We start from the raw sequence: 24,123 nt of genomic DNA on the forward strand, positions 1-24,123 counted from the left end.
TAGCTACTAAGAATATCTACAATAATTTCGTTTGTTCACACTATCACTTCAGTATGTATAACGCGTTCTCAGTTTAACTTCAATGTCTCTCTATTATTTTAATATGGGTGTAGTTTCAAGAATGCTTAAAGCGTTCATCTAAGGCGTCTGCTCTATTCACAATACCAATGGTATGATACTATGATAGTAGCTTTGTAGCTAGAACATGCAAATGCAACGTTCCCTCTAGAAAGCAAAGGACAGACTCATTGCACCTTTTCAGAGATCGTTTGCGCAGAAAATCTTCATCAGAATCCTTCAAGAAGTATTCATTTAGTGAATTACTTGGTTAATGTAGAGGTAATACATGATAGAATGTACGTAGGACGTCAAGAAGATTCTAGTCATCACTCAAAGGATCCAGTTCGTTAAAGTCAAATAGCTATAAGAACGTCTACTTCAGCGATGTAGATGAAGGCTGACCTTGTTTACTCTTCAGTTTACTTTATGTGAATGTCTTCTTGTATAGAGAAGATTATGATTGTTATGATTATATGAATACGTAGAACGTGCAACATAGCTCAGATATGAGTAAAATACATGCAATTTTTTGTTAAAGAGACATAATTTGCAGAGATTAACATCTAAATAGTACCTAAATTGGCTCTTTTGGCTCATATTGTCATGTCAGTAAGGTTAATCACGACCAGTGTTAGAAATTTAATCAACTGGAGCAAACCATCACTTGTGAAGCTCAATGAAGAAGACTTATTAGAGAAATTCGTCAAAGGTGAGTTTTATTTCTGCTGTAAAAAGCTATCTAAACTTACACCATCAGGTCAGGGTAAAGGTGGACAAGCTGTGAATAAAACATCCAATAAGGTATTCTTATTACACAAACCAACAGGATTGAGTGTAGAATGTCATGCCACTCGCAGTCTCATCAGTAATCGAAGCCAAGCGAGAAAGCTATTACAGGATAAATATGACAATATATACAATCCCAGTCAATCAAAAATACTTAAAAGGATTGAAAAGCTACAAAAATCAAAGAAAAATGCAATGAAAAAGTCAAGGAAGAAGTACGCCGCTCTCTCTGAAACGAACGTCGAGGAATTAGAATAGAATGGAGACACTTGGATTATGTGCGCTAGGGCTTACTGGTGGAATGTTTATTGCTAGCAGATTGAGAGCTAAAACTGTCGCATCAAAGTGGGCTATCGGTGGATTCCAAGCAAAGATGGACAAGAAGGAAGCTCTTCAGATATTAGGATTAAGAGAGCAGCTCGCCAATACCCAGAGGATAAAGCACGCTCACAGAACTATTATGCTTGCAAATCACCCGGATAAAGGTGGATCTGTGAGTTTTTACGGTAATCTATAATGGAAACATCTTAACGAGTGTTTACAGCCATTTTTAGCAAGTAAAATTAATGAAGCCGTGGGTATATTCCTACTATTAGAGCTACACTCACAATGCCACAGAAAGATCTCCTAGAGAAGCAAGCTAGCAAATAAATAGACACTAAGTTATTCATTTTATCTCATTTTGTACATTTCCCATATCACACCTCTTGATTAGATACATCCAACTCATGAAAACAGATAGAAGTAGCCAAGATAGGCGAAGTTTTGACTATGTATGGCGTTCTATGGTAGCTGGAGGTACAGCAGGTTGCGTCGTACGTTTAAACTAGGCCACTTCAAACAAACTGATTCGTATAGGCCAAAACTGCAATCGCACCATTTGATAGAGTAAAGATACTCTTTCAAGCGAGCAACCCTGAATTTAAAAAGTATGCAGGTTTGTGTACTGTTCTATAGTTAGAAATGCTCTCACACAACCTTAACAGGCACATGGACTGGCGTATTTAGAGCTTTGCGACCGATATATAACGCAAATGGTGTGAGAGGCTTATTACAAGGGCATTCAGCTACAATAGCGAGGATATTTCCATACGCAGCGATTAAATGGGCAGCATACGAACAAGCGAGACATGTGAGTACATAAACAGTAATCTGGTTTGTCTAACAAACTCTAGTTCTTCATACCAAATGAGGGCGAGTCAACACCGTTTAGGGAGTTCTTATCGGGTGCAACCGCAGGTATGTCGTACCTCCTGATATCAGTACCAGCTCATACAATATATAGGACTTTGTTCTGTGATATGTACTTATCCGTTAGAACTCATACGTGTACGGACAGCATTCAAAACACGCTCAAAAGGCAGAGTGCGATTAAGTGATGTCATGCGTGATATTTATTATGAAGGTCAACCACCACCGTCAAAGACAGCTACAACAGCTAAATTCAGTAGAAAGCTTCTCAATAAAGTCTCTTTATTGAAATTTTACCGTGGATTTTCAATGACGATGATAGGAATTATACCATACGCTGGAATGTCTTTCTTAGTTTATGAGCAAGCCTCAAAATCAAAAATACGGTCGTTTTTTAAATCTAAAAGTGCGGGTGATTTATTATGTGGTGGCATAGCAGGTGCTGTTGGACAAACATCCGCATATCCATTTGAAGTTATTAGACGTAGAATGCAAGTAGGTGGTCTTTTACATCCAGATAGATTCGTGAACTTCAATGAAACATGTTCATTAATATATAGACAATCAGGAATTAGAGGTTTTTGGGTTGGTTTATCCATTGGTTATCTAAAAGTCATTCCAATGAATGCAATCTCATTCGCGACATACAATCTAGCAAAGAAGATGTTGTTTAGAGAGTATTAATGTATAAATATCAATATATAGAATATCTTAATTGTTTAATCTACTTGATGATCTAGTTTGACGTCTAGTAGTTGATGGTGCAGCAGGTGCAGGTGGGTTACTACCGGCATTGCTTGTGCGTCTTGTCGCACGCTTTACAGCACTTTTTGGTGGTCCGCCAGCAGAACTCTTACGTCCACGAGCAGGTTGAGGTGTTGGTATGTAACTACCAGGCAAGGCAATCTCATCATCGTCACTTTCATCCATCTGGACGTCATCAGAATTACGCTTTAGGCTGGTACGTCTGTTTGAAGATCTCAAAGTGGTTGAACGGAGATTACGTTGCGACTGCTGTTGTTTCGTTGGCTGTGGTGTATATGGATATGATCCAGGGACTTCGATATCATCGTCATCATCCCTCTTGTCCTCCTTCTTGACGGATGGCATAACACTTCTTGTCCTTCTCACACTCTGAAGCGCTTGCAGATCAGGTAAATCGGTAATCTTATCTTTACTTTCATTTCCAGCTTCAGGGGTCTGAACAACAGGTGTATGAACATTCTTCTGTGTTCTCTTAGCAGGGGTTGACAAACTCCTGGAAGCTATATCAGTTACGCTAGGTATTTCGAACGCACTCTTATTGATGCTCTTGTTTAATTGTTCATTCTTTTCTTTCTCTCTTGCGATAGATTTACCAAGCAACTGAGCGAATGGTGATTCGGCAACCTTGTGCTTAGTTTGAACATTCCTGACGGGCGTCGATGTAGGCGCAGTAGGAGTTGAGAATTTTGGAGGTCCAGATAATGGACTTTGAGGAAGTACCGGTGGGGCTGCTTTTCTCAAAGGTGCGAATGGTGTCGCAGGTACCTTATTTTCTTGTTCCAATCTGACATCAATCCAGGATCCAACTTGAGTGGTTTCAGGTTGTGGTGGATCTTGCACCATTTCCTCATCGCTCTCTTCTTGCTTTTCATCTTTACCAACTTCTCTCTCTACGAGTGTCTTTTGTACTCCTGGCAAAACGCTCCATGCTTCGCTTATAAGTTGACCGCGTTTGACACTGCCAATCCCATGCGACAAAACGACACTGAGAGCACCCTTATTGAGCTTTATAGCGTCTGGTATTTGACCTGCTTGTATATACCTCACGAGTAGCAGATCGTGAGCTGCTGCAATGGAAGAAGGTGAAACGCTTGTTGAAGTGAGTGAAGAAGTACCATTCGCGAACGCTCTGATGACTTCCACATCACCATCCGTTAAACTGAGTTTTGAAAGTTCCTCTAAGAGCTTAGCAACTGGGTTTGGAAGAAGAGACACTTTGAGAATTTCTTCAATGAGGATTGAACGATTGAGACCGCTTTGTCTGCCATTTATGTAATTCATAGCTGCAGGTATACTCTTGCTAGCTAATGCGCTAACGTATATCCTCTCACAGCGCTCGTTTGAGAGTATATCACTCGTGTTCCTTGAGGATCTAACGAAGGAAATAACGCGGGATGAGCGTTTTAATTGTGTTTCATTAGTAGGATTGTTGTATAATAAATCCATGATCTTGTAGTTATCGAGTGTTACTAAAGTGTGCAAGAATGCTGGTGAGTTTAGCAAACCAATTGCTAACTAAAGGGTCGTAAGATAAGTGCCATAGTAGAGAAAATATACTCACATTATAATCGCCTTCATCTAAAGCTCTCAATGCACTCGCTGTTATCCTCACGTTGCTAGAAACCTCAGACTGGATTGAAGGTATTGCGTATGCGAGCAGTACATCACGGAGACCATCAAGCACACCTTTATCTTGTACTTCTTTATTAAAAGAGTGTAGATGCACGTGATTCTTAAAAGGAAGACTCCCGCTGAGGTTGTAAAGTCTCATTATGTCGTACACGAAGGCATTTTCATCTACGTCTAGAATATCTACGGGCGGTTTAAATTCTGACTTTTTGGCTATCAATTTATGCTCTAGTTCGCTGAATAGAAACCCACGATAAGCTCGTCAATCGCAATCAACATGACCGTAATGTTCAAAGACAAGATATCAAAATTAAGTGTACAAATGTATCTGCAAATTACTATATAACTGTGTTCGACGTATAACTTGTATAACAATAAAAGTGACTATCATTCGCAATCCCATCAACACCGACTAATTGAGTTTTAGTATCATTGTTATCTGCGATAATCATTGAGCCTGCTTCTTTAACAGCATCAACCAGTTTAGGTACCCGCATTAATAGATCGTGGTCTACAAACAACCCAAGTAAGTTGTTTGATTTGATAAAGTCCACTGATTCTTTTACTGATCCCTGACTTGTCAATTTCACAAAAACTGGGAAATGTGGTTGTTTCCACTGTAGACAAACAGCGACGTCAGTGTCTGATGTAACGAATGCCATGTTTCTAGTTGATGATGATGCAGTTGCGTATGTGAATTTCAATATATCATCGATGTAACTATTTATATCCCCAACATCGCCTCTCTTTACATCAAGCAGGACATGAGAGAACTTAGGTAGTTGCTGGAATGTTGAGTGAGTAATTTGTAGAGATAACGACACGCCTAACTTACCTCGAAGATAGACTCCATGGATGCCAGTTTGGCATTCTTTCCTAGTGACTCTGCATCCACTTGATTTTGCTTAGAAAGTTTACATAAATCCTCAAACATGAAATCATTAACTTGTAAACCTCGTATTCCTTCCAATCCGTTAAATGGCAAGCCATTTTTACTATCCCTACTACTACTAACCACCGCTTTCGAATCTTTGCTAGATTGCACATAAAGTCTCGTAAATTCTGAAGGAAGTGAAGATGAGGTTATGATAGTTGCACTGTTACCGCTATCTTCACCATGCCCAGTAGGCGTAAGCGTAGGTGAATCCCTCTTATTCAACGTCGGATGAGATTGATTATTCGCTGACACGCTCGTCGTTGACTTCCAATAAGCGTTAACATTTGCACTGTGCTCTTGTAACCCCACATATGGTTTAATAAGCGAGGTTTCAAAAGTGATCCTGCCAATTGTCTTTAAATGATTGTCGATAATTGGTAATGTATGTTTGTTTTCTCTTGAAATCATCAATGCTTGTGGTAATGCTACAGCTTTACCCATAATAACACTACCAAACCCAGGATAAAGTGAGAAATCTAAGCTGACATTATGCTCAGTCTCGATTTGAAATGAGAACTCTGATAATGATCTTTCTATTTCTTGCTTCTGTGATGGTATAATGAGATGATATGGTGCATTAAGCATGTCTGGCTTTTGCATGACGATTAACTTTAGTGATGACCACTTGAATTCTTCGTCATTTTCACTTAATCGTATTGGTGTAGGTGTTAAAATTACATTAAGTAATGAACGTTTGAGTAAGTAGTTATGACCATATATACGTAAAGGCATCATTGGTGGTGGTAAAGCGAGTGATGGAATTTCATCCAAATCACCACCATTTTTGTCTGATTTAGGTGATTTCATTATCTTTTCTATTGGTACCTCTGATCTCTTTACTTTCATCAAAGCATCGACGCAATCCATATGACCATTCCAAGCTGCATAGAATACAGCACTATTGTCATTTTCATCTAAGGCCGTTGGATCGCAGCCAAACTCTAATAAAACGTCGACAGATTCAATATGCCCACTATCAGCTGCATGAATGAGTGGTGTCCACGCTGAATACTTGTCCTTAATGTGTAAACCACCCTGTTTCTCGCCACCTTTAGTTGCCAACAATTTACAAATATTTGCATGACCACCTCTAGCTGCCAAATGTTGAGGATAGAGACCTTCAGCATTAGGACCGATGTCATCTTTCGATAAGCTCAAGAGGGTTTTCACGATGGATTCATGACCATACTGGGCTGCCAAGCAAAGGGGATGTAAGTTTGATGCTGCAGGTGATGACAACTGCGATACTAGTAATTTCAAGCAATCATCGTGTCCATTTACGATTGTGTATAATGATGGAGTGTATCCATCCAAATCAGGGGTAGCCCCATCGATAACATCCAATTTGAGGAGATGCTCGAGTATCTTATCATGGCCATTTAGTGCAGCATAATGTACACTATTACGTCCATAAATGTCGGTCCTCGTTGGTTCCACTTTATTCTCGAGGGCTAATAAAAGCAAAGGAAGATTACCAACAATAGCAGCTTTATGCAAACATGTACGGTTGTTGATATCGTCAATGTAACTCCACTCAATTGAGGCGAGGCTTATGAGTGAATCAATCTGTTCTTGTGAGGTAGCATAAGCGAGACTCTCCCAGGTGAGCCTCAAACCCTTGTGATTCTGAAGCAAACCAATCAAACCCTCTGTGTTGTCCTTCTTGAGTAGTTTTATGATAATATTCTCGATGTCGCTGTTGGTTTCCAAATCGCCGTCAATTGACATAGGGTCACCAAGTTGATCCTGCTGATTTTGATTCTTTAGATTCTCCAAATCAATCAAGTTGGTTGCTACAACATTCGACAATTCGGCTAGAGCTTCGCGGTTGAATACGGGTTGCACCTCAACTTGTCTGGCGAGGTATAACTCTTTAGTGTTAGATTTAGACCTTTTATCCCATTTCTTAAGAATTTTTCTAAATCCAGTAGCGTTAATATCAACATAGGCTTGTAGGGCGACGAGTTGACGCTCGAAGTATTGGAAACCCTCATCTAAGGCTACTTCATTTGATTGCTTATTGTTCGTAGTTGCGAGTACTCTCTTCTTATCAATTAATATCTGTATCCGTATTTTTAGCTCGGATTCTTTCGCGAGGTAAAATGCGTTAATCTGTGTGTGTGACGTCTAAGCTATAAAGCGAATAGGAGAAGTATAACGCACCTTCTCAAGCTCCCTCTCTAATTTAAAAAAGAAGGCTGATCTGTATTCCTCTATCGATACTTCTTCGACGCCGTTATCATTCCCGCTCGTCTTCCTGGGCCTTATGCCGATAGATAGACTTCCAGCGTCTTTCGGACGCCCTTTTATCATGGAGTTTATAATCTAATGCAATTGTGAGATTATATTGTGCTATATATGGACTACTATTACCTTCTTCAAGGCTTTGTAATCGAGATACTGCTGAGACCATCCTGGAATCTGATTTGATTGTATCTACCAACATTATAAGCACGTTTGGTGGTGTCAATTCTATAATAAACCCACCTCTTTACCAAATTTCATTTACGGAGACGGTCGTCGTACTGAATCAAGGTGTAATCGGTTATTATTTATATAAATACACTTTTATGTAGTGAATCGTTATTATATACTTCATATGCAGGACTATCATCACGTTACAGCTGCATTGCTTGGACAATGATACGGGTAATATACCAAATACGTCATATTAGAGAAGGAACAAGACACCGATAAGCAATACAGAAGATTCACTCTTAGTCTACCTACTCTATTTCGGATTCACCCAAATCAACGCACAAACAAACAAAATTTTCACCAACGTGGGTGAAAAAAACTGAACATAGACACGCCCTCAATAAAAAAACTCCCGGACACAGACATCAAAGCCATAAATAAAACCGCGTAATGTATAATAAAATATGCGTGACAGGTAGTTTGGTAGGTTAGATATAAGAATGCTACTTTTTATTTCTATTTGATTGTGATTGTTGATTTGATTGTCTGGATTTCTTTTGTTGGTTTTGCTTATTATTCTTTGGTTTCTCCCTTCTAGATTCTAACATGACAGTTTGGTTACCGATTTTAATACCACCTTCACCACCTTGATCTTTACTATGAGAAGCGATGATAGCTTTCTTTGCTGATTCTATTTTATCGAACTGTACGAAAGCACATGCTTTTGTTCTAACAACATCGACGTCTCTAATTAATCCAAACTTTGCTTGTAGGATTGATCTCAATTCATTCCCTTGTACTTGATCAGTAACGTTCTTGACGAAACATAAAGCGTGTGAGACTGATTGCACATTTTGTTGTGCCTGGCTCAATGGTTTGCTTGCATCGGCCTTATTGGTACGTGGAGAAGTAGCAGTCGCAGCTGATTGAATTGAAGGTGAAACCTTATCTTGTGCAACTTGTCCCCATTTCTTTGAGTTTGATGCGGCAAGGTTTGCCCAAGTCTTTGGTTGGTTAGACTTCTCTGGAGAAGCTACAGCAGGCTTTGGCGACTGAACAGCTGATGTTGTAGCTGTGGCTGGCACAGGTGATGAGACCTTCTCAGCTTCACCAGTTTGAACATCTGCTGGAGGTGTTGGTGATGCAATTGCCGCTGGTACAGGTGAAGCGACCTTTGGAGCAGCTATACCGTTGGTAGCTTCATCCTCTGTAGTCTCCTTAAGGTCACTCTCTACATCTGCGACTGGAGTGTGCTGTTTCTCCTCATCAACTTCATCATCATCGCGTAAATACCTGAATATATCATTCAAAACAAAGTACCCAGATTGTTGTTGCGCGAGGAAGAAAGTCTGAGCGAATTTTCTCCAAGGACCATTCCTATTTGACATTTCTCCAACGACTTGGACTAATATTCCGCCATCAGCGGAGGATTGTGAGTCGAGAGAGTGAACGAATACTTTGCAGTTTTCGAATCCAATCTCAGAGACGCGTGAATTGATTTCCTGTGAGCTGTCAGAGAGCTGACAGGAATATAAGGTCAACCTACAGACTGTCCAAAGCAAGTGCGCTCGTCGCCATCTTCGAAACCGTGTATAAAAGTAGAGTCTTTATTGTAAAAGTAATGCAAATTCTCTGGTTTAGCGTTTACGTAGTTGTAGTATCTTTAATAGTGTGCTTGTGAGTGGTGAGGTAGGCATATATATGGATACACTCACTGTGTAACGAATTGCCATCCGACTTCTGCTACTACAGTTGTTTGTTCAGTGCTATTACCATTGTTGATATTTACGTTGCTGTTCATTCTGTCTGGAAATGAGAAGACGACTTATTTGATGATATACACACTCGTTGGTATATTTATATACACGGGAAAGTAACCAGACTAAATAATTAACTTAATTCATCCGCAATTTCTCTTTTCACAAAACTCACCTATAAATCAAGTGTCAACTCGTTCACCTTCTTCTCGTCAGCCAATAAGGAAAAATAAAAATTTGATATTTATTTAATACAAAATACTATCAGAAATCGAGTGATCTGTTATTCATTTCTCTCTTAAATCGCCTCGTTTCTGCCATTATTTGCTCTGATTGCTTGTCGAGCATTCGAATGTAAGGCGCAAGTGAGGTTTGTTCCCAATCTGTGGATATTAGCTATATTGCTTTAGAGCTTTATGGTGAACTCACCTTGTGATACATCCCTTCCTGCCGTTGCCGGCAACTGCTCAAGTTCACGTAAAAGTTGTCCTATCGTAGGCACCTTACTTGGATTGAATTCTTCGGCTTTGCTTACATCCACTGGCACACATACCTTACCTGTACCAGGGTGAATACAGAAGGGCGCCTTAAGCAAGTGGTTTTGATGTTTAGATACTTCCGTATCTATACGTGGGTATACATACTGCAAAACAATTTCACGCAATGCAGTATCCCATTGAGGAGACTTTGGCATGCGCTTACGTATTTGTTTGAATTTCTCTCGAGAGTTAAGTCCAGGTTTGTTGACCCACTCATTTGACAGACTCTTCGCGACATCTTGATCAGGGAGCAAACTAAGCAAAGTGCGCCATGCTGGATCATCCCTGAAGGCATCTTGATCTTCCAATACTGTCTTTTCGAAGCATTCGTACAGCTGTTCATAACCCCTCATGAGAGAAGGATGCCATGGTGCACCTCTTGGGAGGTTTTGAGATATATGAACCTTCTTAGCTTGCTGGGCACTACCTCGAACTACTTCAATATAACCAACTAATGCTTTTCTTTGTTCATCTGTCAATGCTCGCGCAGCTGGATCTGAGACCCAACAGTGAATACCTCTTCTACCAGAGAAGACCCAGAGTAAGTGCTTATAACCGAAATCCTGTCGCAGTACAGTATCAAGAATGCGCATAGCCGCTACAACGAAACCCCAACACTGTTCACAAATATCTTTCCCAGCTGCACATGTACGAATCTCATCATAATCTGTCATATCAATATCAAAAACCAATTCACGCTCTTTGGTTTTAAATGCAGATGGACCTAGTGATTTCTTATCGCGTGGCTAGTAGCTCTTTGTTAAAATAACTCTGAAACCCTCATATAAACCCACCCTTGCAGTGTAAACAGCTCCAATTTCGAAACGTGTAGGGTTCAATCTTAATGTTTCTTTCTTCCATTCATCCCAAGTAGAGAATGACAGATAACGAAGGTAGATATCATCTTTCACTGTGAAGGCGAATTCTCGATTCGTGAACAAACGCGTGGGTACTGCTATGTGTTAGTGAAAAGTGAGAATGATAAAACCGACACCATACTGTGGTCACCATTGTAGAATTGGTACATTTGCTTGAATGGAAAGAGACGCTCGTAGTATGCACGTGTAACATGTGGATTAGACGCGTCGTCAAGGTGAGTTAAGTCTCTTTGAAGGAGTTTAGATGTTGTCAAATAGTTCTGTAATTTCTTACGGGTTGACCATCGTTGTTCGAGATTAAGAATATTCTTGATTAGATACGCTGAAGATGGAACGAGGACGATCAACATCACCAAGACCGCTGAGTGGGTAATAATGTAGATATAGATATATGTGACTAATATAGACTCAGGTAATCGTCCAGTTTCTCGTTCACGCTCTCGCAATTCAGGCTGGGGATCACGATCACCTTCTCGTTCTCGGTCAGTTAGCAAGTCAGATGAGAGGATGCGCTCAATATCGAGGTCACTGAGCAGAAGTCGTAGTAGGAGCAGATCGGTTGATAGCTCTCGCGGTCTGAAATGCGTCGTTGTTCGTGGATTAACGAAGAATGTAGCAGTTGAGCATCTGGAGGAAATATTTGATGCTTACGGCAAAATAGTTCATGTTGAGTTAGTCAAAGCTAGAAAAATTAATACAACGATGGGATACGCTTTTATTTTCTACGAACATGTTGAAGACGCAGAGGACGCCTGCGATTTCATGCATAAGGGTATAATAGATGAAGTTAAAGTTACGGTCGATATGTCAAAAATGACAATGCAAAAGCTCAAAGATAGACAGCGCTCACCACCGAGGAGAGGCGGATATAGACAGCCACCACCAAGGAGAGGACGTGAATCACCACCGAAGAGAGGTGGATATGATGATTACTACGACGATCGTAGAAGATCCTACTCACCGCCATACAGACGCCGTTCTCCGAGCTACCAAGGAAGATACGAAAATTCCTATGATAAGTCACGCTACTAAAAGTGCTAGAAGTGTTACAAATACTAAAATGCTATCTAATGTAAATTAAATGTCATACCAAACTGAGCGATTCGTTTATCTCGGTTATGTCGTAATAAAGGATGCTGGGACTACATATATAGAACATACATAGCTATATAATGTGTATAGATAGTATGCAGTATCCCTTATTTACTCAGTTTGTTCATCTCGCCAACGATGCAAAGCTTCCCAGAGAAGATAGGCGAGGGTAGATAAATATAAATATAATAATACAGAAGCTATTCCTACAAACTACTTTGTTATTTAATTTCCGCTTATCTCTTCAAATAAATTCATTTTAAAATCTGAACGAGATTTGATGAATTTTGACTGAGGCAGCTTCCTTTAGGACCCAAAGGTGTGTAAATAAAATATAGCGTAAAGAAGCCAAGTGTAGCTGCATATGAGTGTAGAGTAAGCTTATATCTAGGACTAGAACGTTCATATCCCTTTTAGCCGCAAACTGGCTAGTCCGTAAAGAGAAGTCGACGGGATGGAGAGATTTTGCAGCAAACCTGGTTGGAATCCATTACAATATTCTAGTTCTACTCACCTGCTAAGCCATTCAATCGCGTTCTACTTTATAAAAACTTTTCGCTCTCACCTTGCGGCTACACTCTGGTATACGCTCTATTATAAAATATACTAACAAAGTTTAGAATGTCAAACGGCCAAGTTCAAACCTTCGGTAAGAAGAAGACAGCCACTGCTGTCGCAACTTGCGTCTCTGGAAAAGGTTTGATCAGAGTTAATGGTTCACCAATCCAACTCGTTCAACCTGAAATCTTAAGATACAAGGTCTACGAGCCAGTTTTGGTTGTTGGTGAATCAAAGTTCGCTCCAGTCGACATCAGAGTCAGAGTCTCTGGTGGTGGTGTTACCTCACAAATCTACGCTATCCGTCAAGCTATCTCAAAGGCCTTGGTTGCATTCTACGCTAAGAACTTTGACGCTGCATCAGCTTTGGACTTGAAGAAGACCCTTGTCTCTTACGACAGAACCCTCCTCATCGCTGATCCACGTCGTTGTGAACCAAAGAAGTTCGGTGGTGTAGGTCTTTTATTATCTTATTATAATCTTTTCTCACAAAATTTTTACAGCCAGGTGCCCGTGCTCGTGTCCAAAAATCATACCGTTAAACTCACAACGGCTCTCAAGTATTGGATACTTTCTTATTGTACACGTTCAGATTCACAACCAATGACATTAAGTGGGTATTTTGCATAACTTCTGCTTTTGCTTGTTTTGTGTTGTTTCTATAGAAAAATAACTAAACTATACAATGAGAGAACAATCTACGTGGCGTTTGCACCAGTAGCAGCAGCATTTCCACCAGCTGTACTAACTCTACTAACGCCAAGTGTATCACCTTTTCCAGTACCTCTACCTTCAAATTTTCTCTTATTCTTCAACTTGAGTTTCTGTTCAGCCGCTTCAGCCTTCTTAGCAAGACGGTCCTCCTCTGCAATACGAGCGTATTCCAATTGTGCCGTTATACCTCTCTTGTCACTCCTTATATACTTCCTTTGAGAGCCATCTGGACGATTGAATGGTCTTGATGAAGGTTTACTGTAAAAATACGCCGCTGATGCTGCGTATTTACATTCATCTGGTCTTGCTGCGAAGAATGCCGGTGGGGTACGCAACTTTTTTGCTTTTTTATGAATAGTATTATGCTGTTTTGGTGCCTCTAAGCTTATCCGTGGAACGTATGGTTTTGAGACTAGACCTTGTTTATCTTTCTCCTCTTCATCGTCTTTAACGTCTGTCTTTGCAAGCGCTAGGACTTCAGCTGATAGTGGTCCTGTTGCTGTTTTCTTTGTCGGACTGCTGAGGGGTTTCTGAGTGGTTGTTAGAATAATACATTTAATTTCCAAGAAGACTCACCCAATGGACAGTTGATTGCTCTTTTATCCAGTTAAAATCAACAGCTACACTCTCAAATTGTGATTTCCGGCTGTTGATAAGATCATTAGACGGCGAAGATTCCCTCAACTGCCGCTGTTTTTCATTATGCTCTCTAACGGATTTGTCGTACTCTGCGCTAGACGCTTCAGCTGCATCCTCTACGTTTATCTTCGTAACAGGTGCATTCGACAGCAATTTGAAGGCTATATGTAAGTTGAATAATAGTAGATAGCTATTTGAGTCAAACTTACAAAGTGCCGGGGTTTCTTCTGGCTTATCCTCGTCCATTTTGTCGTCTTCCTTTTCCTCAACCTGGGTTTCCACAGCGTTAGACCAGCCAGAAGAAAGCATTTTCTCTAGCATCGCACGCGCTCCATCGTCCACTTCCTCTACTTCCTCATCCTCATGCTCGTCATATATATCTTTCCGTGATACGTTCATAGTGCTGACCGTTACGAAGGAAGCAGTGTATTTAGCTATAAGAAATAGCATTTATTTGTTTGTTTACATGTAACCCTTAACTTTGTTTATAAGACTCGCAGATATCTATCTATGTCTCTGAATGAAATACATATGAAATTACAATATAATTCTAAGCTTGATTATCTCCATTTTTAAGCTTCTGCTGCTGCTCTGAGAAAAAGTTGTTAATGTCAGCAGCTTCGACTGTCTTGCCGGTATCTGCGAACGGTTTGAGGAAGTCTTTGACAGAACTAGACATTTTCTCGTATGCTTTCAATCCATCCAGGGCCTTCTCTCTTGGCAGAGTATTGAGTGCCTCTGCTCCGAGCTGTAGCAATGTTTTCTCTTCTTGCTCCTCTTCTTGTGGTTCATATGTCGCTTCTTCTGCAAACAACCAAGGATGTTTTGATAACTTAGTCATACAGTTTTCACATTTACACCATTTGTCTCTCCAACCATGTAACATGAACATATCAGCGCGTGGCGCCTCCGAAGGTGGCTTAGGTGGAGGATTTTGACTGAGGTTGCTAAGAAATTGTTGAGATTCCTCGTTTATTGCTGGAACCTTACATGCCTGGATTGTTTCCTCTTGTGGTACACTTTGTGATTCATTTTCACCGGTTTTTGCGCGTTTTACATCATTTTCTTCGTAATCATCGTCCTCTGAATGTTCCCTTTTGTTTGAGAATTTGAGTGGAATTGCGCTTTCATCGTCGTCTCCTTCCTGTGGTAGAGATTTCATACTTTCTAGCAAAACAAATGAAGGTGTACCAGCATATCTCCTCAGATGCTCTAAATCAGGTGATAGAACACATTCTGAACAAACAAACGCGTCAAACTTGGACCTAGGGAGGCGTAAAACAGGACCTGCGTCTTCGCTGTTCTCGTCATTCACACGTCCTTCTTGATTTTTGTCCCTTAAGTTCAAACAACCCTCGTGGAACCAATCCTCGCAACTTAAACACTGATACATCTCTTGGTCACATTCTGCTGGTTCATATATTTGATCGCAGGCGCAGAATCTCCTCTGGAAATTGTGATTGTAATGATTTGGGTGTGAGTCGTATGTCGCCTTGAGTTTCTTGAGGCTACACTCCTTACTAAAGCGGCTGGTTGGACAGTCACATACAAATCCGCGCTTTGGGAAAAGCTCAAGGAGATCGTGATCTGAAGGAGTTAGATAATGTTCTACGCGAGACTATGAACTCACCGCCGTGGCATATAATAGAACAGCCTACGCATACACCCTTATCTAATCCACAGGTCTTACAGAGGTAGATAGCCTGTCTTAATGGCTTCCCAATCTCGTTCTTGTCGTAATCTTGGGTACATAGGTCTGCCTTGAATGGTAGAAGCTCTCTAGCTTCAGCTTCTAGTATCTCTTGCTCTCTAATATAATCCTCTGCTGTTGTTATTGAAGTCATATCCGAGATGAACGTATGATGGATGATGTCGAAAGTGTAAATAAACTTCGAAACGAGAGATGAGAAGTGGTAATTAAGACTATTGTATAAAGTAAAGCCTGAGGATTATGGATCTCTCGCTATTATCCAAATTCGGTCTGATCGATAGATGACCAAAATTTCACTTAATTTGGTAATTATATTATGAATTATGGGAATAAATATATTAATATACAATAAATATATCGTCGTTATAAGGTCGCTAGTGACCCCACGAGAATTAGATTTTCGAATTTTCTTGCTGCTTTACGTCGACCTTGCAGCATCATAGCAAGGCCATTTTTTATTCTGAGATTTTAAATAAATATCAGAGATTATATCATAATAAATGAATAACTCAGACGCATACTTTGGTTATGATAACAGTTTAGATAACCATCTCAACACTGAAGAGGCAAACGCAAACCTTGAGCTAGCACTCAAGTTTGTACAATCCCAGAGTGGACAAGTTGATAATGGGAACGAACATAGCTTCCCTACAGAACAGACTCAGTTCGATCAGGAGCAGGTTTCTAATCTACTCAATCAAGCCCAGCAGCACCAACAGCAGAGGACAGGCTCACAATCAAACGATGACGAACACTCAGATTACTATCAAGAAGACGAGGATCTACCACGCAAGAGAGGTCCAGGTAGGCCACGAAAATCTAGAGGCCTAGACGACGACGGTAGACCGCCACGCAAAGCTCGTGCGCCCAGAGTACGCGACGAAGTTTCAAAGTCAACAAAAGGAAAATACGCGTTATTACGTGATAAAGCTGAAGTTGACGAGGATAAAAGATACCTAGATGAGCACCATGGGATCGTCATGACAACTGGACAGGCTGTCTTACAATCTCATATATCTAGAATTTTACTTGCAAAAATTTCAGAAGCTGGAATTGGACAAGCATCCGGTGAAGCTTACGGTAGATTGCCTAACGGTTTCACAGCCAATCCATCCACTTGGCTAGAACCCCATGGTTGCGATATATCCGGTTGGCCTGATGGATTACCACCAACAGCTATTGGAGGTTGGACTAATCACCAACTCTACGCAGTACTTAGGTTGTTGCTTGAAGATCCTAACAACATTACAATCTATAGAACTGACGGAAAACCCGCGATACCACCTCGACCATTCCAGGGGAAACGTAGATCAGCGACTGTTTCTTCAAATAGTCCTGCTAGAAAGCGTACAAAGAAAAAGGCATCATCTGTGAAGATGGAAGACACAAATTGTGAGTACGAAGAATTTTCACTACAATAATATCTAATGGTTTCCTAGCACTTGGCGTTGGTACGTCATCTGCCGAAGCTGATGCACAAGCTGCTGCTGCCGCCGCTGCTGCTTTGCAACAACAACAACAACACTTCCATACCGGAGAACCATCGACTCTAGACTTGGACCATCGGTCATCACACTTATTTGATATACAATTCAGTCATAATGGCCATAGTAATCCTGATGTTACAACTGAGAACCACCTAGCAAACTTGGTCGAATTCGCTCAATCACATTCAGCTAATAATAATGGCCAGGCTTTGCAATTCATCAACAAAAGAAATAACGACAGTGTAGTAGATGAGCATGGAGGACATCATCAGCATCATCATCCTGATCCAGAAGCACTCGCTGAAATATCCAGAGCATTCTCGATTGAACCATCGCAAGGGAATACAAGCCCTTCACAATCGTCTTTTCAAATGTCAACGCCAGATCTAAATTAAGTTAACTATTTAAATATTGTTCATGTATTTTCTTTTTTGATTCACGACGATGACGTTACCCAGATTGGTCGGTATTTTAATAGCTTTATCTTTGGTAGGGAGTGTAGAGTGTATAAAAGGAGTCGATCCATCTATAGAACATCTCTATAAACCAATTGATGGTAGATTTAAGTGTATAAATTCAGATGTCAGTATACCATATAGTGCACTAAACGACGATTATTGCGATTGTCCAGACGGCACAGACGAACCTGGAACTAGCGCCTGTTCGAGCTATCACCACACACCTCAGTTTTATTGTCACAATGAGGGTTTCTTCCCTGATAAAATACACTTATCGAAAGTTAATGACGGGATCTGCGAAGAGGAATGTTGCGACGGGACAGATGAACCAGCAGGAATCTGTCCAGATACTTGCAAACAACGTGGAAAACAATACAAAGTTGAATTGGAACATTCTGAGCGTATAAGGGATAAAGCACTCATCACTAAAAGTAAATACATTGATAGCGCGAAAAAAGAATTAAACAGACTCTCATCTGTACAACAAGATAAAACTAGGGCGATTATCAAGGCTGGTGAGAGGGAACTTGCTGCAAAGGCGGAAGTAGACCGTTTAGAGGCACTATCAAAGGATGCCTTATCAGCTAAGCTCGCATCACCACTCTATAAACATCTCTTAGATGCCAGAAGTGCTTTAGATGATCTCAAAAAGGAGAATGAGGCAGTCGAAGCTGATTTATCTCATTTGTTGGATATTCTTGAATCGTTGAAGAATAGTTATAATCCTAATTACCAAGATATGGGTGTCTTGGCTGCTGTAAAGGATTATAATGCTTATATAGACACTCGCAAAAAGCGGAGCGCTTCAAATGAGTTGCTTTCCAAACTTCAAAATGAAGATCTAGTCAACTTGATCGTTTCTTTGGATCAAAGCAGTGGTGATAAAAAGGATGACATCGACAGCATGTTGTTCAATATTGAGGCATATCTTCCACCAACCATGGTTGATAATTACAGAGCATTTAAGGAGACATTTGTCGGATGGTTAGTTAAGTTTAGCATTATACCAGAACCATCAACGCAGGGAAATGCATCTTGTGGGTTTGAAAATAATTAATTTGTTTCTGCTTACTAAAGCACATCACAGATATCCAAAACGCCAGAAAGGAGCACAAAAAAGCAAACGACGCTTTGCAAAAAGCACGCAATGGACTTGCAAAAACCGATGCTGAGGTGGCTGAACTTAAAAGTGGTATTAGATGGGGTCCGCAGGGAGAGTGGAATGCAGTGAGTAATACTTATTGACAAAGAGCAAACACTCAACCTTTCTAGCTAAACAAGGAGTGTGTTTCTCAAAACATCGCCGAGTAAAACTTCTCTTATCTATATATTACGCAACTAACACGATACAGATATACCTATGAATTGTGCTTTTTTGACAAAGTCACCCAAAGACAACAAGGGCGCAAGTCTGGTGGAACGAGTTTAGGGTGAGTATTCAAATAAAGTGAAGGGTATACTCAAATCTATTACCAGAAAATTCCACAGCTGGAATGAAGATGCAGGACCAGGAAGCGAGGACTTCTACAATTTACAGGTATACACGAAGGGTCAGAGATGTTGGAATGGTCCTGAGAGGTCTGCAGATGTGAGTTCAATTTTCACCTACATTCCGTGCTAATAAGAATAAGGTTGAGATAGTGTGTGGTGAATACAACGCACTTATAGAGGTGGAGGAGCTCGAAAAGTGCGCCTATAAATTACTAGCAAGTAGTCCTGCTGCGTGTCACGAGAACACTCGACGCGTGCATATTCGCCATGACGAATTGTAAAAGTATAAATTACGTCTATGCATTCTATTAAAAGGTACATCTGCCAGCCCACCTTGGGAAGAGGACGACATCTCTAAGGTTTGACACACCACTTAGTGCGCTTATCAGACGTTCATAACCAATACCAAAGCCACCATGAGGAACTGATCCAAATCGTCTGAGATCAACGTACCATTCATAAGTCTCTCTGTCAAGTCCAGCAGTTGACATCTTGTCTTCGAGAACCTGTAAACGCTCTTCACGCAAACTTCCGCCTGCTAATTCACCGATTCCGGGTGCTAGAAGGTCGAAACATGAAACAGTCTTGCCATCATCGTTAACGCGCATATAAAAAGGCTTGATATTCTCTGGATAGTCCGTCACAAATAGTGGTCGCCCATAATAGGTATCAGCGAGGTATCGTTCATGTTCACTCTGAAGAGAAGCACCCCATTCAGGAATATACTGGAATGGTGCATCTTCATGACGTTTCTTGAGGATTTCGATAGCTTCTGTATAAGTTAATCTAGGCCAATCACTATCCACAGACATAGAAGGAATACCTTCTGAATGTTCCGTTAAATTCTTCACGGAACTCTTAATGCTATTCTCGACAACCTGCATGACGGTTTCGAGGTCCTCCACGAAACTCAATTCAGCTTCAAGCATCCAAAATTCAGCTAAATGACGATTCGTCTGTGATCCTTCAGCTCTAAACGTTGGTGAGAGCGTATAAACTCTACTAAAACCACTTGAGATTGCTTCGAGATGTAATTGTGTGCTAACTGATAGGTAGGCATCTCTACCAAAGAACTTTTCACTCTTTGTTGGATGTCTCACTTCAAAAACCTCTCCTGCGCCTTCACAATCACTGCTTGTAATAATTGGTGGTTGGACATTCATGAAACCGAAATCTTTAAACCATGATGCGAAATTATAGCTAAGTTGATCACGTAATCTGATAACAGAGGCTATTTGTCTACTCCGTACGCGTAAATGAGCGTTATCTCTAAGGTGTTCACTCCCGTGGTCTTTCTTCTGCATTGGGTAGTTCTCTCCTGGACACTCGCCCCATAGTTTTAGGGATTCAGCCTTGATTTCTAGACTTTGGTTGCGAGGATGTTGGCAAACGGTACCGTCTACGCTGATACTAGCACCTGTTGTTAAGCTGAGCTATATAAGCCTTAAAGTTGTTATATAAGTGACTGACGTACCCTCTATGGGAATCTGGTGGGAGAAGAACTTGTATATCTGCCGTACCATCCGATACATTCGCGAAAGAGAGCTTCTTTTGATGTCTGACTGAACGTATCCATCCATTTAAAGTTACCGTAGATTTCGCTGATAGTTTCTCTATTTCTTTTATCGTTAATGGCAGTTTCATCTTGGTGGGACTTCTTCAAAAGATACGGCGATGACTGAATATGACGATATTGACGCATTGGCTGTACTAGGTGTGACAGAGGAGGCTAGTGAAGCTGAGATACGTAAAGCTTACGTAGGTCTATCACCTTAAGTGTTATATTCTCTTTAACAAATTATAGAGGAAACGTAGTTTGAAAGTACACCCGGATAGAGTGAGTTAATGATATACAATGAAACATCCCTCTGATATGCTACTAGAATCCAGACAATCCAGTGGCAGGTTCGTTCATTCGCTTATTGTTATCACAATCTGACGATAAGAAACCACAGCTGAGGAATTTCACAAATTGACAATAGCAGCTGAAATACTTCTCGATCCATCGAAAAGAATTCAATTAGCGGATGTAGCAAAGGCTAAGAAAGCTAAAGCAGAACGTTTTGCTAAATTTGATACCCGAAGGCAAGATTTACAAGCTGATTTAGATAGACGCGAGAAAGAAGCTCTAGAAGAGCGAAAACTGGCACAAAAGCAGAAAAGAGATGCACAATCTGAGTTAGAAAGGGTACGCGAAGAGGGTAAACGTAGGCGGATGGACAAAACACAACAACTCAATCAGGATCTCGAAAGAGAGAGTAAATTGAACCTTGATAAAGACCCCGAGGAATCATCACCTCAAGACAAAGTCATTAGATTGAAATGGACACGTAAAGAACGTCCAAATTGGTCAGGCGATGTTATTGAATCTAATAGGGATGCAATTTTTGCAATACTGAGTACATTCGGTAAGGTAAATCAAGTTGTTTTACCACCAAAGAAGGAATTTACAGCTTCTGGCAAGAAACCTAAATCATCGTCTGCGATCGTTGAATTTGATGATCTTGTTGGTGCTTTTGGAGCTGTTCAGAGTAGTAAAAGGGGCGTACTTGATGGCGTATCAGTTGATTGGATCGGCGGTGTTGAACCTTCATCTATTCAGGAACTTAGAGATAGTGGACGGCTACATGGGAAGTCTGAAAACACCTCTGGTGATACCCCTTCATTTGACTTTACCATTCCCGTTCCAAATAGCAAGATATCCTACGAAAGCGAAACTCTAATGCGCATGAAAGAGAGGGAGAGATTGAGGCAACAGATACTTGAAGAAGAAGGAGAATAGCTGTAAAACTTCCCTATTGTTTACGTGATTTATTGGCCTTTGCATTAGTGAATGAAATATTCGTTCTTTTGCTAGACGTGTTTACTTTCTCTGTTGAACGTTCGCGTTGTTTGGCTGCTATAGCAGCTGCAGATGAGTCCCTATGGGAGTATTCAGAGTAGATGTCTACATTGGATGCATACTCGTCGACGCCGACCCAGCTAATAAGCTTTGCGTTAATGTGAGGGTTGTGGAATTGTTGTGATTGCTGCAATTTATCGTTGAAATGCATGCCATTTTCTTTAAGTTTCTTGTATTGGTCCATTTTACGCTGCAATCGTCAGCTTCTCGAGAGCGTACAAAAGATTTACCCACGTTAGTAGTCTCATTGGATGGCCCACCTTTGTTCTCTTTTATGCGCCATTCAACTGTACTCCCCACAGCGCACGGATTGAGCTCTTCGATTCCGACCATCGACGTCAGCAAGAAAGAAGACGGGGCGGATGTCGTCCTCTACCTGCGTAGCGTGAGCTAAATAGAGGGAAAAGAGAGAGTTACTTACAAAACCTCTAGGATGGTGAGCGACTTCTACTTCCCGAGTGTTGGCGGTGTTGAATCGCATATAATGCATCTATCGAGAACACTCACTTCTCGTGGTAAACGTGTGATAGTTATAACCCACGAATATCCCAACTATCGCGGTAAACGTGTAGAAGACGGTGTCACGATTTACTATCTCCCCATACCAATTCTACCAACAACAGCTAACGCAAGTCTCCCAAATTTCTTCTCAGCTCATGCTTTACTTAGGAGAATATACATTACAGAGAATGTCACCATCGTTCACGCTCACGGTGCGCTATCAAGTCTGGCACATGAGGCACTCATGCACGCTCGTTGGATACCCGGTATAAAATGCGTATTTACAGACCACTCTTTGTTCGGGTTTAGGGACGGTGTTGGTATACTCACCAACAAACTCCTGCGTTTCGCTTTATGTGATGTCGACGCTGTCATTTGCGTATCGCAATCTGGGAAGGAAAACACGACACTGAGGGCCCATTTGAATGATAGAAAGGTATATGTCATTCCAAATGCCATTATTAGTGATGATTTTAAGCCATTGTTGGCTCCACCAGAGAAAAAGATTACTATCGTTACAGTCTCAAGATTGTATTATCGTAAAGGGATAGACCTGCTCATCGCAGCTGCACCAGTCATATGCGCGAAACACCCAGATGTACACTTTGTCGTAGGTGGAGACGGTCCGCGGATGACAGAGCTCGAACGGATGATTGAGAGGTATGGTCTACAAGATCGCGTGGAGTTGCTTGGGAATATACCACTAGGGAGTGTGCGTAACGTTATGGCTCGTGGGCAGATATACCTCAATACCAGTCTGACTGAATCCTTCGGTATAGTCCTCCTCGAAGCTGCCTCAACCGGTTTGTTTGTCGTCAGCACCAAGGTGGGCGGTATACCGGAAGTACTACCGGAAGATATGATTGAGTTTGCTGGGGATGTCAGCCAAGATAGCGTTGTCGACGCTATCGGACGCGCGATAAACGTTATCAAGGGAGAGTCCAGAGAGGAGACAGTAAAGCGCCAGCAGAGAAACCACATAAGAGTTGCAGAGATGTATAGCTGGGATAAAGTTGCAAAACTCACGGAGGATGTCTATTGTGATGTCTTGCAATCAAAAGAGTTGTCTATATATGAAAGAATACAGAGAGCCCACAACACTGGAATCGTAGCAGGCAAGATTTATACCATCGTGATCATGGTTGACGCCATAATTGCGCTCATCCTTGAGTTTTTCTATCCACCGTGAAGAGTTGAAATGAAGACGACGACGTCACCTTGTTCAAGTTCACCGTCGAGCTCATCGCGAAGCTCCCAGTCGCAGTCATTTATCAAGACGAGGATACCTGGACGCCTAGGGAGTTGTAGAGAAGACAAGAATATAAGGAGAAACTCACACTGTATCACCCTCAATAAATAATTCCTTACGTTCGTTGATGTGCTCATCAGCGAGATGCTTGATTAGATCCCTCACCGTTGGCTTTCCTTGCGTGCTCAGGCTAACGTTCAACTCTGGTGTGTTGTTGAAGAGAATCTCGAGACCACCACTGTAGTCGGCGTTATTATAAGATAATATGAATAAATAGAGTGCTACCCAAATTCAATTTTTAAATTCGTTGTCGTTGACATCCTTCGTCGTATCAAAAGAAGAAGTTTGACGTCGACGATGA

At 41.1% G+C, this 24,123-nt stretch overlaps 17 protein-coding genes across 17 annotated transcripts in view; 8 read left to right on the top strand and 9 right to left on the bottom strand.

The window, feature by feature from the left end:
- WALSEDRAFT_31329 (hypothetical protein) overlaps nucleotides 1-1,563 on the top strand; it is a 2,031-nt gene extending 468 nt beyond the window's left edge. The window contains exons 2-4 of the mRNA XM_006956486.1: nucleotides 818-1,339; nucleotides 1,391-1,420; nucleotides 1,465-1,563. Of these exons, the coding sequence (XP_006956548.1) occupies nucleotides 1,106-1,339; nucleotides 1,391-1,420; nucleotides 1,465-1,497 (297 nt within the window). The 5' untranslated portion in view covers nucleotides 818-1,105 and the 3' untranslated portion in view covers nucleotides 1,498-1,563. The remainder of the gene's footprint in view (nucleotides 1-817; nucleotides 1,340-1,390; nucleotides 1,421-1,464) is intronic.
- On the top strand, nucleotides 1,549-2,722 carry WALSEDRAFT_59464 (ADP,ATP carrier protein; the record flags this gene model as incomplete). The annotated part of the gene is made up of 5 exons (XM_006956487.1): nucleotides 1,549-1,661; nucleotides 1,705-1,783; nucleotides 1,833-1,978; nucleotides 2,022-2,085; nucleotides 2,132-2,722. The coding sequence occupies exons 1-5, from the start codon at nucleotides 1,575-1,577 to the stop codon at nucleotides 2,719-2,721; spliced, it is 966 nt and encodes a 321-aa protein (XP_006956549.1). The 5' UTR covers nucleotides 1,549-1,574.
- Nucleotides 2,719-4,723, bottom strand: WALSEDRAFT_59465 (hypothetical protein). Its single transcript, XM_006956488.1, has 3 exons — nucleotides 4,684-4,723; nucleotides 4,364-4,636; nucleotides 2,719-4,317 (listed from the first exon to the last, which is right to left on the bottom strand). Exons 1-3 carry the CDS (start codon nucleotides 4,708-4,710, stop codon nucleotides 2,749-2,751), a joined length of 1,869 nt encoding a protein of 622 aa, XP_006956550.1. The 5' UTR covers nucleotides 4,711-4,723; the 3' UTR covers nucleotides 2,719-2,748.
- A 32-nt stretch (nucleotides 4,724-4,755) lies between these two features.
- On the bottom strand, nucleotides 4,756-7,879 carry WALSEDRAFT_59467 (hypothetical protein). Its single transcript, XM_006956489.1, has 5 exons — nucleotides 7,856-7,879; nucleotides 7,742-7,804; nucleotides 7,532-7,693; nucleotides 5,267-7,480; nucleotides 4,756-5,216 (listed from the first exon to the last, which is right to left on the bottom strand). Exons 1-5 carry the CDS (start codon nucleotides 7,871-7,873, stop codon nucleotides 4,770-4,772), a joined length of 2,904 nt encoding a protein of 967 aa, XP_006956551.1. The 5' UTR covers nucleotides 7,874-7,879; the 3' UTR covers nucleotides 4,756-4,769.
- Nucleotides 7,880-8,231: 352 nt separating this feature from the next.
- WALSEDRAFT_59468 (NTF2-like protein) lies at nucleotides 8,232-9,738 on the bottom strand. The gene is made up of 4 exons (XM_006956490.1): nucleotides 9,719-9,738; nucleotides 9,502-9,668; nucleotides 9,333-9,447; nucleotides 8,232-9,288 (listed from the first exon to the last, which is right to left on the bottom strand). The coding sequence occupies exons 2-4, from the start codon at nucleotides 9,585-9,587 to the stop codon at nucleotides 8,290-8,292; spliced, it is 1,200 nt and encodes a 399-aa protein (XP_006956552.1). The 5' UTR covers nucleotides 9,588-9,668; nucleotides 9,719-9,738; the 3' UTR covers nucleotides 8,232-8,289.
- A 57-nt stretch (nucleotides 9,739-9,795) lies between these two features.
- WALSEDRAFT_67469 (DNA primase catalytic subunit) lies at nucleotides 9,796-11,255 on the bottom strand. Its single transcript, XM_006956491.1, has 5 exons — nucleotides 11,235-11,255; nucleotides 11,082-11,188; nucleotides 10,877-11,034; nucleotides 9,973-10,828; nucleotides 9,796-9,926 (listed from the first exon to the last, which is right to left on the bottom strand). Exons 1-5 carry the CDS (start codon nucleotides 11,243-11,245, stop codon nucleotides 9,808-9,810), a joined length of 1,251 nt encoding a protein of 416 aa, XP_006956553.1. The 5' UTR covers nucleotides 11,246-11,255; the 3' UTR covers nucleotides 9,796-9,807.
- A 42-nt stretch (nucleotides 11,256-11,297) lies between these two features.
- WALSEDRAFT_59470 (RNA-binding domain-containing protein) lies at nucleotides 11,298-12,069 on the top strand. The gene is made up of 2 exons (XM_006956492.1): nucleotides 11,298-11,325; nucleotides 11,373-12,069. Exon 2 carries the CDS (start codon nucleotides 11,468-11,470, stop codon nucleotides 11,990-11,992), a length of 525 nt encoding a protein of 174 aa, XP_006956554.1. The 5' UTR covers nucleotides 11,298-11,325; nucleotides 11,373-11,467; the 3' UTR covers nucleotides 11,993-12,069.
- Nucleotides 12,070-12,673: 604 nt separating this feature from the next.
- WALSEDRAFT_27302 (40S ribosomal protein S16) lies at nucleotides 12,674-13,152 on the top strand (the record flags this gene model as incomplete). Its single annotated transcript, XM_006956493.1, has 2 exons — nucleotides 12,674-13,063; nucleotides 13,114-13,152. 2 exons carry the CDS (start codon nucleotides 12,674-12,676, stop codon nucleotides 13,150-13,152), a joined length of 429 nt encoding a protein of 142 aa, XP_006956555.1.
- A 113-nt stretch (nucleotides 13,153-13,265) lies between these two features.
- WALSEDRAFT_56339 (hypothetical protein) lies at nucleotides 13,266-14,367 on the bottom strand. Its single transcript, XM_006956494.1, has 3 exons — nucleotides 14,173-14,367; nucleotides 13,901-14,124; nucleotides 13,266-13,854 (listed from the first exon to the last, which is right to left on the bottom strand). The coding sequence occupies exons 1-3, from the start codon at nucleotides 14,360-14,362 to the stop codon at nucleotides 13,309-13,311; spliced, it is 960 nt and encodes a 319-aa protein (XP_006956556.1). The 5' UTR covers nucleotides 14,363-14,367; the 3' UTR covers nucleotides 13,266-13,308.
- A 115-nt stretch (nucleotides 14,368-14,482) lies between these two features.
- Nucleotides 14,483-15,902, bottom strand: WALSEDRAFT_59471 (hypothetical protein). Its single transcript, XM_006956495.1, has 2 exons — nucleotides 15,594-15,902; nucleotides 14,483-15,550 (listed from the first exon to the last, which is right to left on the bottom strand). The coding sequence occupies exons 1-2, from the start codon at nucleotides 15,805-15,807 to the stop codon at nucleotides 14,514-14,516; spliced, it is 1,251 nt and encodes a 416-aa protein (XP_006956557.1). The 5' UTR covers nucleotides 15,808-15,902; the 3' UTR covers nucleotides 14,483-14,513.
- Nucleotides 15,903-16,174: 272 nt separating this feature from the next.
- On the top strand, nucleotides 16,175-17,556 carry WALSEDRAFT_62539 (hypothetical protein; the record flags this gene model as incomplete). The annotated part of the gene is made up of 2 exons (XM_006956496.1): nucleotides 16,175-17,066; nucleotides 17,114-17,556. 2 exons carry the CDS (start codon nucleotides 16,175-16,177, stop codon nucleotides 17,554-17,556), a joined length of 1,335 nt encoding a protein of 444 aa, XP_006956558.1.
- Nucleotides 17,557-17,600: 44 nt separating this feature from the next.
- On the top strand, nucleotides 17,601-19,425 carry WALSEDRAFT_59472 (hypothetical protein). Its single transcript, XM_006956497.1, has 6 exons — nucleotides 17,601-18,656; nucleotides 18,707-18,846; nucleotides 18,892-18,926; nucleotides 18,972-19,049; nucleotides 19,096-19,207; nucleotides 19,251-19,425. Exons 1-6 carry the CDS (start codon nucleotides 17,606-17,608, stop codon nucleotides 19,389-19,391), a joined length of 1,557 nt encoding a protein of 518 aa, XP_006956559.1. The 5' UTR covers nucleotides 17,601-17,605; the 3' UTR covers nucleotides 19,392-19,425.
- WALSEDRAFT_59473 (putative asparaginyl-tRNA synthetase) lies at nucleotides 19,411-20,756 on the bottom strand (the record flags this gene model as incomplete). The annotated part of the gene is made up of 2 exons (XM_006956498.1): nucleotides 19,411-20,538; nucleotides 20,585-20,756. Coding segments are annotated over 2 exons (1,292 nt in total), but the record flags the coding sequence as incomplete, so codon positions are not given.
- A 23-nt stretch (nucleotides 20,757-20,779) lies between these two features.
- WALSEDRAFT_56343 (UDP-Glycosyltransferase/glycogen phosphorylase) lies at nucleotides 20,780-24,075 on the top strand. The gene is made up of 6 exons (XM_006956499.1): nucleotides 20,780-20,868; nucleotides 20,915-20,947; nucleotides 20,994-21,015; nucleotides 21,066-22,202; nucleotides 22,247-22,397; nucleotides 22,445-24,075. Exons 5-6 carry the CDS (start codon nucleotides 22,375-22,377, stop codon nucleotides 23,700-23,702), a joined length of 1,281 nt encoding a protein of 426 aa, XP_006956561.1. The 5' UTR covers nucleotides 20,780-20,868; nucleotides 20,915-20,947; nucleotides 20,994-21,015; nucleotides 21,066-22,202; nucleotides 22,247-22,374; the 3' UTR covers nucleotides 23,703-24,075.
- WALSEDRAFT_62542 (DnaJ-domain-containing protein) lies at nucleotides 20,785-21,892 on the top strand (the record flags this gene model as incomplete). The annotated part of the gene is made up of 4 exons (XM_006956500.1): nucleotides 20,785-20,868; nucleotides 20,915-20,947; nucleotides 20,994-21,015; nucleotides 21,066-21,892. The coding sequence occupies 4 exons, from the start codon at nucleotides 20,785-20,787 to the stop codon at nucleotides 21,890-21,892; spliced, it is 966 nt and encodes a 321-aa protein (XP_006956562.1).
- WALSEDRAFT_62543 (hypothetical protein) lies at nucleotides 21,974-22,345 on the bottom strand (the record flags this gene model as incomplete). Its single annotated transcript, XM_006956501.1, has 3 exons — nucleotides 21,974-22,009; nucleotides 22,062-22,202; nucleotides 22,247-22,345. The coding sequence occupies 3 exons, from the start codon at nucleotides 22,343-22,345 to the stop codon at nucleotides 21,974-21,976; spliced, it is 276 nt and encodes a 91-aa protein (XP_006956563.1).
- WALSEDRAFT_62545 (ubiquitin-related modifier 1) lies at nucleotides 23,690-24,082 on the bottom strand (the record flags this gene model as incomplete). Its single annotated transcript, XM_006956502.1, has 3 exons — nucleotides 23,690-23,807; nucleotides 23,851-24,000; nucleotides 24,048-24,082. 3 exons carry the CDS (start codon nucleotides 24,080-24,082, stop codon nucleotides 23,690-23,692), a joined length of 303 nt encoding a protein of 100 aa, XP_006956564.1.
- Between the last annotated feature and the right edge of the window lie 41 nt (nucleotides 24,083-24,123).

This window comes from Wallemia mellicola (assembly GCF_000263375.1).
Source record: "Wallemia mellicola CBS 633.66 unplaced genomic scaffold WALSEscaffold_3, whole genome shotgun sequence".
In the NCBI taxonomy this organism is placed as follows: Eukaryota; Fungi; Basidiomycota; class Wallemiomycetes; order Wallemiales; family Wallemiaceae; genus Wallemia; species Wallemia mellicola.

Bases quoted from the DNA above. Each gene is read 5' to 3' on its own strand.
- WALSEDRAFT_59465 (XM_006956488.1), bottom strand. From the start codon at position 4,710: ATGTTGATTGCGATTGACGAGCTTATC. The intron at 4,637-4,683 runs GTGGGTTTCTAT...ATAGCCAAAAAG, and splicing joins TTGCGATTGACGAGCTTATC to TCAGAATTTAAACCGCCCGT. The intron at 4,318-4,363 runs GTGAGTATATTT...ACGACCCTTTAG, and splicing joins TAGATGAAGGCGATTATAAT to TTAGCAATTGGTTTGCTAAA.
- WALSEDRAFT_59467 (XM_006956489.1), bottom strand. The intron at 7,481-7,531 runs GTGCGTTATACT...TCACACACACAG, and splicing joins TAGAGAGGGAGCTTGAGAAG to ATTAACGCATTTTACCTCGC. The intron at 5,217-5,266 runs GTAAGTTAGGCG...TCAACATTCCAG, and splicing joins CCATGGAGTCTATCTTCGAG to CAACTACCTAAGTTCTCTCA.
- WALSEDRAFT_59468 (XM_006956490.1), bottom strand. From the start codon at position 9,587: ATGAACAGCAACGTAAATATCAACAATGGTAATAGCACTGAACAAACA. The intron at 9,448-9,501 runs GTGAGTGTATCC...ACACTATTAAAG, and splicing joins GGATGGCAATTCGTTACACA to ATACTACAACTACGTAAACG. The intron at 9,289-9,332 runs GTAGGTTGACCT...GACAGCTCACAG, and splicing joins GCACTTGCTTTGGACAGTCT to GAAATCAATTCACGCGTCTC.
- WALSEDRAFT_67469 (XM_006956491.1), bottom strand. The intron at 11,035-11,081 runs GTATGGTGTCGG...AACACATAGCAG, and splicing joins ATTCTACAATGGTGACCACA to TACCCACGCGTTTGTTCACG. The intron at 9,927-9,972 runs GTGAGTTCACCA...TAATATCCACAG, and splicing joins AGGAAGGGATGTATCACAAG to ATTGGGAACAAACCTCACTT.
- WALSEDRAFT_59470 (XM_006956492.1), top strand. From the start codon at position 11,468: ATGCGCTCAATATCGAGGTCACTGAGCAGAAGTCGTAGTAGGAGCAGA.
- WALSEDRAFT_56339 (XM_006956494.1), bottom strand. From the start codon at position 14,362: ATGAACGTATCACGGAAAGATATATATGACGAGCATGAGGATGAGGAA. The intron at 14,125-14,172 runs GTAAGTTTGACT...ACTTACATATAG, and splicing joins AGAAGAAACCCCGGCACTTT to CCTTCAAATTGCTGTCGAAT. The intron at 13,855-13,900 runs GTGAGTCTTCTT...ACAACCACTCAG, and splicing joins AGCAATCAACTGTCCATTGG to AAACCCCTCAGCAGTCCGAC.
- WALSEDRAFT_59471 (XM_006956495.1), bottom strand. From the start codon at position 15,807: ATGACTTCAATAACAACAGCAGAGGATTATATTAGAGAGCAAGAGATA. The intron at 15,551-15,593 runs GTGAGTTCATAG...TAACTCCTTCAG, and splicing joins TTCTATTATATGCCACGGCG to ATCACGATCTCCTTGAGCTT.
- WALSEDRAFT_59472 (XM_006956497.1), top strand. From the start codon at position 17,606: ATGACGTTACCCAGATTGGTCGGTATTTTAATAGCTTTATCTTTGGTA. The intron at 18,657-18,706 runs GTGGGTTTGAAA...AGCACATCACAG, and splicing joins AACGCAGGGAAATGCATCTT to ATATCCAAAACGCCAGAAAG. The intron at 18,927-18,971 runs GTAAAACTTCTC...AACACGATACAG, and splicing joins GTTTCTCAAAACATCGCCGA to ATATACCTATGAATTGTGCT.
- WALSEDRAFT_56343 (XM_006956499.1), top strand. From the start codon at position 22,375: ATGTCGTCCTCTACCTGCGTAGC. The intron at 22,398-22,444 runs GTGAGCTAAATA...CAAAACCTCTAG, and splicing joins TCGTCCTCTACCTGCGTAGC to GATGGTGAGCGACTTCTACT.